Source organism: Chlorocebus sabaeus, chromosome 21, assembly GCF_047675955.1.
Source record: "Chlorocebus sabaeus isolate Y175 chromosome 21, mChlSab1.0.hap1, whole genome shotgun sequence".
NCBI lineage: Eukaryota > Metazoa > Chordata > Mammalia > Primates > Cercopithecidae > Chlorocebus > Chlorocebus sabaeus.
Window position 1 is genome coordinate 2653173 of NC_132924.1, and position 10617 is coordinate 2663789.

The 10617-nt window shown below is 39.5% G+C and overlaps 1 protein-coding gene across 1 annotated transcript; it reads right to left on the minus strand.

The window, feature by feature from the left end:
- Positions 1-4063: 4063 nt before the first annotated feature.
- Positions 4064-4524, minus strand: LOC119622745 (thymosin beta-10). The gene has a single exon (XM_037995319.2). It carries the CDS (start codon positions 4432-4434, stop codon positions 4300-4302), a length of 135 nt encoding a protein of 44 aa, XP_037851247.1. The 5' UTR covers positions 4435-4524; the 3' UTR covers positions 4064-4299.
- Positions 4525-10617: the final 6093 nt, after the last annotated feature.

The following is a 10617-nucleotide window of genomic DNA, read 5'->3' on the forward strand; positions in this document are numbered from 1 at the left end:
TCTTGTGATCCAGGTTGTATGTATGTAAGGGGAGTTGAGGGCAGGGTGGGGAAAAGAGAAGAGATCCAGATTCCTAGAGGAAATAGGCATGTAGACCAATGGAACAGAATAGCAAAACCAGATATAAAGCCAAATACTTTCAGCTAACTGATCTTTGACAAAGTAAACAAAAACATGAAGTGGGGAAAGGACACCCTATTAAAAAATTGTGCTCGGATAACTGGCAAGCCACATGTAGTAGAATAAAACTGAATTTTCATCTCTCACCTTACACAAAAACTAACTCAAGGCTGGGCACGGTGGCACATGCCTATAATCTTAACACTTTGAAAGACGGAGGTGGTTAGGTCACTTGAGGTCAGGAGTTCTAGACCAGCCTGGCCAACATGGAGAAACCCTGTCTCTACTAAAAATACAAAAATTAGTTGGGCGTGATGGTGGGTACTTGTAACTCCAGCTACTCAGGAGACTGAGGCAGGGAGAAGTGCTTGAACCCGGGAGGGGGAGGTTGCAGTTAGCCAAGATCACACCATTGCACTCCAGCCTGGGCGACACAGTAAGACTCCATCTGAAGAAAATAAAAATACAAAAATTAGCTGGGTGTGGTGGCACATGCTTGTAATCCCAACTACTCAGGAGGCTGAGTCATGAGAATCTCTTGAACCCTGGAGACAGAGGCTGCAGTGAGCTGAGATCCTGCCACTGCACTCCAGCCTGGGTGACGGAACAAGACTCTGTCTAAAAAAAAGTATATATAAAAAAATCAACTCAAGATGGATTGCAGACTTTAATACCTGAAACTATACGAATCTTAGAAGATAATACAGAAAAAACTCTTCTAGACATTGGCTTAGGCAAAGAGTTTATGACCAAGTTCCCAAAACCAAATGCAACAAAAACAAAGATAAATAAATATGACTTAATTAAACTAAAAAGCACAGTAAAAGAAATAATCTGAAGATTAAACAGACAACCCACAGAGAAGGAAAAAAGTATTCACGAACTATCCATCCAACAAAGGACTAATATCCAGAATCTGCAAGAAACTCAAACAAATCTGCAAGAAAAAAACAAATAATCTCATTAAAAAGTGGGCTAAGCACATAAATAAATAATTCTCAAAAGAAGATATATAAATGGCCAAAAATGTATGAAAAAATGCTCATTACTAATTATCAGGAAAATACAAATCAAAATCACAATGTGGGCCAGGCGTGGTGGCTCACGCCTGTAATCCCAGTACTTTGGGGGGCCGAGGCGGGTGGATCACGAAATCAGGAGATGGAGACCATCCTAGCTCACACGGTGAAACCCTGTCTCTACTAAAAATACCAAAGAATACCCGGGCATGGTGGCACGCGCCTGTACTCCCAGTTATTCGGGAGCCTGAAGCAGGAGAATCGCTTGAACCTGGGAGGCGGAGGTAGCAGTGAGCTGAGATTGCACCACTGCACTCTAGACTTGGGTACAGAGTGAGGCTCCATCTCAAAAAACAAAACAAAACAAAAACGAAAAACAAACAGAAAAAATACACCATGTGATACCACCTTATTTCTGCAAGAATGGCTATAATTAAAAAATCAGGCTGGGTTTAGTGGCTCACACTTGTAATCCCAGCACTTTGGGAGGCCGAGGCAGGCAGATCACCTGAGGCCAGGAGTTTGAGACCAGCCTGGCCAACATGGTGAAATCCCATCTCTACTAAAAATACAAAAATTAGCCGGGTGATGTGGCGTGCACCAGTAGTCCCAGCTACGTGGGAGGCTGAGGCAGGAGAATTGCTTGAACCTGGGAGGCAGAGGTTGCAGTAAGCTGAGATCTTGCCACTGAACTCCAGCCTGGGTGACAGAACGAGACTCCATCTCAATATATATGCTAAATATATGTATTTATATATAATAAAAAGCAACGTTGGTGTAGATGTGATGAAAGAGAACACTTTTCCACTGCTGATGTGAATGTTAACTGGTGCAATAAATACGAAGAACAGTATGGCAATTCCCTAAAGAACTAAAAGTTGAACTACCATTTGATCCAGCAATCTCAGTACTGGTTATCTACACAGAGGAAAATAAGTCATCACATGAAAAAGACACTTGCACACACATGTTTATAACAGCGCAATTTGCAATAGTAAAAATATGGAAACAGCCTAAATGCCCGTCAACCGAGTGGATAAAGGAAATAGGATATATATACACACCATGGAATACTACCCAGACATTAAAAGGAACAAAATAATGGCATTCACAGCAATCTGGATAAAGTTGGAGATCATTATTCTAAGTGAAGTAACTCAGGAATGGAAAACCAAGCATCGTTATGTTGTCACGTTTTAGTGGGGGCTAAACTATGAGGATGCAAAGGCATAAGAATTATGTAACATAATGGATTCTGGAAACTTGGCGGAAAGGGTGGGGGGTAGTGAGGGGTAAAAGACTACACGTTGGGTACAGTGTACACTGCTGGGGAGATGATGCACCAAAATCTCACAAATCACCACTAAAGAACTTATTCGTGTAACCAAACACCACCTCTATTGAAATAATAATGATAAAAACAAAAAACACCAACAACTCCCTAAGTTTAAGTTTATATGCTTTGGCCAGTTTTTTTTTTCTCCAGAAAGGATCTCCCTGTCACCCAGGATAGAGTGTAGTGGCTTGACCACGGCTTGCTGCAGCCTCAGGCTTCTGGGCTCAGTCAATTCTCCTTCCTCAGCCTCCTGAATAGTTGGTATTACAGGTGCAGGCCACCATGCCCACATAATTTTTGTATCATGTGTAGACATAGGGTTTTGCCATGTTGCTCAGGCTGGTCTCACATTCCTGGGCTAAACAGTTTTTGTGTCTTGGCTTTTTAAAGTGCTGGGATTGCAAGCATGAGCTACCGTAATGCCTGACTAGAATCTTATTTTTATATGACATAGAAAAATTAAATATATTTAGATCTGTTAGTTAACAGAAAATTTGAGAAAACATTTTTATTAAAATACAAAATGGTTTTTATCTAAAAATACTGATATAAAACAGTTCAAAATTACTTCCTAGAAATTTCACTACAAATTTGGTTGCTCGTTAATGTAATTAATATGTATAATTAAAACTACTGGATTTAAGGAATAACAATTTGATATAGAGAGTGTATAAACAAAAACAAAACATGCTTTCATCAAGAAAGTCAGAAACATTTTGTCTAGTTTGAAATTACTTAAAGGTTGTCTCAAATTGAAAAAATAAGACATATGCAGATTAAAATATTAGAAGTTAAAAAAATAATTATAAGAGATTATAAAATACATACAGAAATCTAGAGTGGACAAAAATAATAGATTTGATGGATTTATTTTTAAAGTTTCACCAAAATTAACTTTAGTATTGATAATATACTAATACAAAAGTAAAAGCTGATTTTCTTTTGAACAAAATTTTATGTATTATTATTAATACGACACAGTAATGTATTTTTGTTTATCTTTTGAATAAATTTTAAAAGAGTGGTAGAATTTTTCTCATACTGCCTTTTTTCAGGTTTTTGGGTTGAAAAACTTAATCTCCTGTATCAAACAGTAAAATGTTTTGTTTTTAAAAATCTTTTAATTATCACTTCTGCTAAATGAATGACTATTATTTTATGGTGACCTGTGATCTTATTTTGGTCAAGTATTTTAACCCTCTGACATATTTGACAGTCTTTTTAAAATCAAATTTCAGCTTAAAAATTGTCTTTTTTTGGCCGGGCATGGTGGCTCATGCCTGTAATCCCAGCACTTTGGAAGGCTGAGACAGGTGGATCTCCTGAGGTCAGGAGTTTGAGACCAGCCTGGGCAACATGGTGAAACCCCATCTCTACTAAAAATACAAAAAATTAGCTGGTCATGGTGACAGACACCTGTAATCCCAGCTGCTCAGGAGGCTAGGGCAGGAGAATCGCTTGAACATAGCAGGCCAATGTTGCAGTGAGCCAAGATGGCGCCAGTGCACTCCAGTCTTGGCAACAAGAGTGAAACTTAGAAAAAAAAAAAAAAGTCCTTTTTTTTTTTTTTTTTTTTTTTGCCACGAAGTGTGTTTTATTTTCATTATTCATACAAATAATTTTCTATAATATTCCAGGGCAAACCGGAGAATTTGGCAGTCCGATTGGGGGGGTCCCTTCAGAGACCCACAGGCCGGTGGCATTGGCGCGGAGTGCCCAGGTTCACAGTGCAGCTTGTGGCTCGTGTCCATCTTGCAGGTGGCTCTTCCTCCACATCACGACTGGGGTCTCGAAGATGACGGGGGTAGGAAATCCTCCAGGATTTTAGGAAATTTCACTCCGCTTCTCCTGCTCAATGGTCTCTTTGGTCGGCAGGGTGTTCTTCTCCTGCGTCTCCGTTTTCTTCAGCTTGGCCTTATCGAAGCTGGCGATTTCCCCCATGTCTGGTTTGTCTGCCATTTTCTTAAAACAATCCGTGTAGTCGGGTTCCGAGCCCGGGATCCTGGTGCTCCCACTCGCGTTGCTGCAGCAAGAGACCTTTTTTTTTTTTTTTTTTGACAGAGTCTTGCTCTGTTGCCCAGGCTGGAGTGCAGTGGCCTGATCTCAGCTCACTGCAGCCTCCACCTCCCGGGTTTAAGAGATTCTCCTGCTTCAGCCTCCCGAGTAGTTGGGATTACAGACGTGTGCCACCGTGACCGGTTAAGTTTTGTATTTTTAGTAGAGACAGGGTTTCACCATGTTGGCCAGGCCAGTCTTGAACTTCTGACCTCAAGTGATCCGCTGAACTCGGCCTCTCCACGTACTGGGATTACAGGCATGAGCCATGATGCCCGACCTTAAAATTACTGATTTTTGACCCCTAACTTTTGGTTGCTACGGAGAGCCAATGCAACATCCAAAAGAGTGATAAACAGGATTATTTGATATGTTAAATCGCATGGGAAGCATTGTCAAATTAAAAATGATGTTTGGGCCAGGCACGGGGGCTCACACCTATAATCCCAGCACTTTGGGAGGCCGAGGCAGGTGGATCACAAGGTCAGGAGTTCGCGACCAGCCTGGCCAACATGGTGAAACCCCATCTCTACTAAAGATAACAAAAAAGTTACCTGGACATGGTGGCACATGCCTGTAATCCCAGCTACTTGGGAGGCTGAGCCAGGAGAATCACTTGAACCCAGAAGGTAGAAGTTGCAGTGAGCCGAGATCACACCATTGCACTCCAGCCTGGGTGATAGGGTGAGACTCCATCTCAAAAAAAAAAAAAAAAAAAAAAAATGATGTTTGACCTCTTTCAACTTATATTTTAATGAATATGTTATTAATATTTATTTCAAAATTTTATAGAATTTCTAAAAATCTAGTATCTATCTGTTTATATGCTATTAGTCATAATTACATTTATTATGAAAAAATATTGTAGGCAACAGATATAATCAATTTTTTATTTGTTTTTTCATAATCATTTAAGTAATTTTCAGTTAATGGTTTAATTCCTATTTAGTTTCTAAAAACCTCAAAAGCACACAAAATCCTAGAGTATTGTGTCTTTAGGAGGTTCATGAAAAGATGGAAAGTGACCAGACAAGTTGAGTCCTGTTTCTGATAATTTCAGGATCATAACTGAATATCAGGAAAATACTTTGCCACATTTTTATGCTAAATCAGCAAGTACTGAAATTTTTTAGATGTGCTCTTTAAATAAACTCCGTGGTCCAAGTAAAATTACCTATGAGAACCACTCAGTTATCAGTGCTAGGCACATAAATTGGAGAAAAAGTCCTGGTATGTAAGATGACATAATTTTTTTTTTTTTTTTTTTTTTTTTTTACATGGAGTCTCACTTTGTTGCCAGGCTGGAGTACAGTGGCATGATCTCAGGTCACTGCAACCCCTGCCTCCCAGGTTCAAGCGATTCTCCTGCCTCAGCCTCCCTAGTAGCTGGGACTACAGGCACATGCCACCATGCCCAGCTAATTTTTGTATTTTTAGTAGAGATGGGGTTTCACCATGTTGGCCAGGGTGATCTTGATCTCTTGACCTTGTGATCTGCCCACCTCCGCCTCCCAAAGTGCTGGGATTACAGGTGTGAGCCACTGTGCCCGGTCAAGATGACATAAATTTAATGTTAAGTGTGGACTATTGGAGAGCCTAGGCAGCCACTTATTCATTCCTGAGTTTTTAAAGCTTCCATTATTAAAAGCTCTGCATTCTATTGCTCATCACAGAAAAGATCAAATAATCCAAACTAAATATAAATTAAACGTGTGTGTGTGTGTATAATGCCTAAATTACTTAAATAGTTTAAGACCAATTTTAAGTAGACAATCAAAACTTCATGCACATTTCTGCTACCTGATGGGCTATTCAAACATTTATACATAATTTGTATTCAATTGTCCTGGGTTTTTGTTTTTTGTTTTTTGTTTGTTTTGAGACAGAGTCTTGCTCTGTCACCCAGGTTAGCGTGCAGTGGTGAGATTTCGGCTCACTGCAACCTCCACCTCCCAGGTTCAAGCGATTCTCTTGCCTCAGCCTCCCGAGTACCTGGGAATACAGGCGCCCGCCACTATGCCTGGCTAATTTTTGTATTTTTAGTAGAAACAGGGTTTCACCATATTGACCAGGCTGATCTCAAACTCCTGATCTCGTGATCCGCCCACCTCGGCCTCCCAAAGTGCTGGGATTACAGGTGTGAGCCACCACCTCTAGGCTTAATTTTTATTTTTTTAATGCATGTTTTCTGGTAGTATAAAAACTTTCTCATGTAAGAAGGCTGACATTCTAATCATACCTAAAATGATATTAGAAAATGTGTTTTCTTCATGGGACATTTCTGAAAAACTCTCCAATAATAAAACACTTATTTTGCTAGACAAGTTGTAAAACTGTTAAAAAAGTTATTATAGGCACAATACTATTGAGCAAAGCTAACTAAAATGACTGGATTGCTTTTGTAATTCCAGACTGATGACAATCAGATCCACTTAGAGAGGAAAAAATGTGTTGACCATTATAGAATACTCATTGGAAGGCCTATGCGCCTTATAATATAATCTCGTGTATCTTCTGGTGCTGAAGTCTAATATGACTAAATGCAGCAAGGCCTTAATGCATTATGGCAAAGCATATTTTCACCAAGTAAAGAAAGCTTTTTCTTTTTGAGGCAGTCTCACTCTGTCGCCCAGGGTGCAGTGGCATGATCTCTGCTAACTGCAACCTCTGCCTCCCAGGTTCAAGCAATTCTCATCCCTCAGCTTTGGGAGTAGCTGGGATTACAGTTGTGTGACACCACATCTGGCTATTTTTCTGTATTTTTTGTAGAGACCAGGGTTTTATCATGTTGGCCAGGATAAGCCAATTTCAATCTCCTGATCTCAAGTGGTCTGCCCACCTCAGCCTCCCAAAGTGCTGGGATTAAAGACATGAGCCACTGTGCTCGGACAAGAAAGCTTTTAATAGTCTACTGACTGAGGGCAATAAAATCTTTTATAATCTAGAACCAAGAGATTAAGTCTGCTTGCCAGCTACAGTGCGGCATGACTTTGGGACCTTGTGCCTTGGTTCATAATCTTACAACTCAGAAGGGTCCCTCCAAACTCTTGCAATTGTATACCCATTGGAAATCTTAAGGTAAAGCTAACAAGAAAAGTATCTCCTCAAAAGCAAATGGCAACCTTGATGTAGATAGCTTTTCACACAAGACCAAAAAATCAAGATATCTCTGCTATCATGACACTCATCATTCACAGTTTTTTTCTTATGGCTCTACACACAACAAAAATTTTTTAAAAGACCTCTTGTGTGCACTCACGTGAGATATACATTTGTATGTAGAGAATTTTGCAGTCAACTTTATATATGAACAAACTTATGCCTTGGTAGATAAATGATGAAGGGCCAATGTGGTTGAAAAATTCTAATGAGACATTTGTTTTCTGATAATATCAGAAGCAGAATATAGGTCCACTGCTTTTAACCTACTTCATAAGTTAAAGATAATTTATTCAGAATAGGTTAAAGAGCATTGCCAGGAGGCCATTGCTATTCTAAATAAGCATCATTTGTTTGATCTTTTTCTTTCATGATTTAGAGTAAATCAGGCAATAGTTAGGCATTTATTCTTCATAATAGTCTCAAGAGCAGATTCTACTGTAAAGGCTGTGGTTACACAATGGACTTTAAATTTTTTACTAAAGTTGTGCTAAATAATAGAATTTCTTTAGATTACTTACTGGATAAACAGAAAAGTATTGTGTAGTTGCTAAGACGTGTACTTGCACATGGAGAAATACATCAGGTATTACAGAGATTTCATTATGGGGTTTAAGAAACAGGCTGGGCTGGGCACGGTGGCTCACACCTGTAATCCCAGCACTTTGGGAGGCCAAGGCGGGTGGATCACGAGGTCAGGAGATCGAGACCATCCTGGCTAACACGGTGAAACTCCATTTCTACTAAAAATACAAAAAAAATAGCCAGGTGTGGTGGCACACGCCTGTAGTACCAGGTACTCGGGAGGTTGAGGCAGGAGAATCACTTGAACCCGGGAGGCGGAGGTTGCAGTGAGCCGAGATCGTACCACTGCACTCCAACTTGGGCGACAGAGCGAGACGCCATTTCAAAAAAAAAGAAAAAAGAAAAAAAGAAGCAGACTCCTTGGTTGAAATGAGTAGACCACTTATTTAGCTGATTATTGAATCTATTTAAGTTTAGTTGGTTTGTTCATGGGGACTCTGGTTAAAAAGCATACTTCAAACTCTTGGTGTTATCCTCCTGATGTCAAAATAGTAGTCTCCCTACCGCACTGTATTCTCTCAAAAGTTATAAATGTTTGCATGCAGTCATCTCTAGAATGTCAAATGACCTCTCTTTAATGGGAATGATGAAAACTCAAAGACATATGTGACCATGAGGACACCATAACCTATGAATGATATGATAAGGACAAAAACCCAAAATAATGGAAACTGAGAGAGGCACTAAGGCCCAATGTTTTGGTCACACTCTGACCTATGTGAAAACTTAACCAAAATGGGGGAATTTTTTAAAGAAATTATTGGAGGCTATCATTCTGGACTGAACTTATGCACTAGGTCCAAACAGACCAAACCAAACCAAACCAAAACAAAATGGAGTCACTCATGCTAAATATGACATACTCAAACTAAAAATTTAAGAAAATAGGTAGATGCTAAAACAGGCCAGGTTTTGTTTTTATTCTGTAAGAAGCAAATTTTAACATAAGGAGGTCCCCTTACTGTAATTCTTAAAAATATTAATATCCTCAAGTCCTCGTTTCCACTTTATAAAACTCACAGTTCTGCTATTTCACAGTGAGATTTGAGACTAAATAAGTATATTTTTGATGATGGCAGAATATAATGTATAAAGTTGTGATTGATCTCTCAAAATTGAGAAGATAACCAAAAGCAGGAAATTGTTAAATTAGTTATAGCCCGAAGCTGTACCCTTTCATGTTTAATTTTGGTCAATAGGTTTTTTTCTTTCTGTACATAGTAAACTGAAACCTAACTGTAACCCATTCCTGTACTAACCACTGTGATTTTCCCAATAAAAGGATATCAAATCTTCAAACCATGTTCAAATAAGGCAAATCCCAAACTGTAAATCTGGCTGTTTCTGTACCTCACTTTCATTTTCTGTATGCCACTTTGCTTTTTCTGTTCATGAGTCTTTCTTTACCATGTGACTGTGCTGGAGTTTCTCTGAGCCTACTCTGGCTCCACAGGCTGCCTGATTTGTGAATCATTCTTTGTTCAATTAAACTCTGTAACATTTAATTTCTCTAGAGTTTTTAATTTTCAATTTTTTTCTATGATAAAAAATAAGTAATGTGTGGTTTGGCTCTGATTTTCTCAACTCATCTTTCAGCTATTTTTTCCAAATTATTCTATGCCCTTTTCAAATGCTCCTGCAATTTCTTTCTTCTTCTTCTTCTTTTTTTTTTTTTTTTTTTTTTTTGAGACAGGGTCTGACTCTATAACCCAGGCTAGAGGGCAGTGGTGTAACCAATCATGGATTACTGCAGCCTTGACCTTCTAGGCTCAAGTAATACTCCTACCTCTGCTATCTGAGGAGCTGGAACTACAGGCATGCCTCGTCATGCCTGGCTAATTAAAAAAAAAAAAAAAATTATGGAGACAGGATCTTACTATGTTGCCCAGGCTGCACTTGAGCTCCTGAGTACAAGTGATTCTCCCATCTCAGACTGCCAAAGTGCTAGGATTACAGGTGTGAACCACCGTGTGTTTCTGAAATTCCTTAAGATTATTTATTTATTTATTTTGAGATGGAGTCTCACTATGTCACCCAGGCTGGAGTGCAGTGGCGTGATCTCAGATCACTGCAACATCTGCCTCCCAGGTTCAAGAGGTTCTCCTGCCTCAGCCTCCCAACTAGCTGGGACTACAGATACCCACCACCACGCCCAGCTAAATTTTTTTGTATTTTCAGTAGAGACAGGGTTTCACCATGTTGGTGAGGCTGGTCTCGAACTCCTGACCTTGTGATCCGCCTGCCTCGGCCTCCCAAAGTGCTGGGATTACAAGCGTGAACCACCATGCCCAGCCATTTTAAGATTATTCTAATAATAAGCAGTACTATATGGGCACAAATCTA

Bases quoted from the DNA above. Each gene is read 5' to 3' on its own strand.
- LOC119622745 (XM_037995319.2), bottom strand. From the start codon at position 4,434: ATGGCAGACAAACCAGACATGGGGGAAATCGCCAGCTTCGATAAGGCC.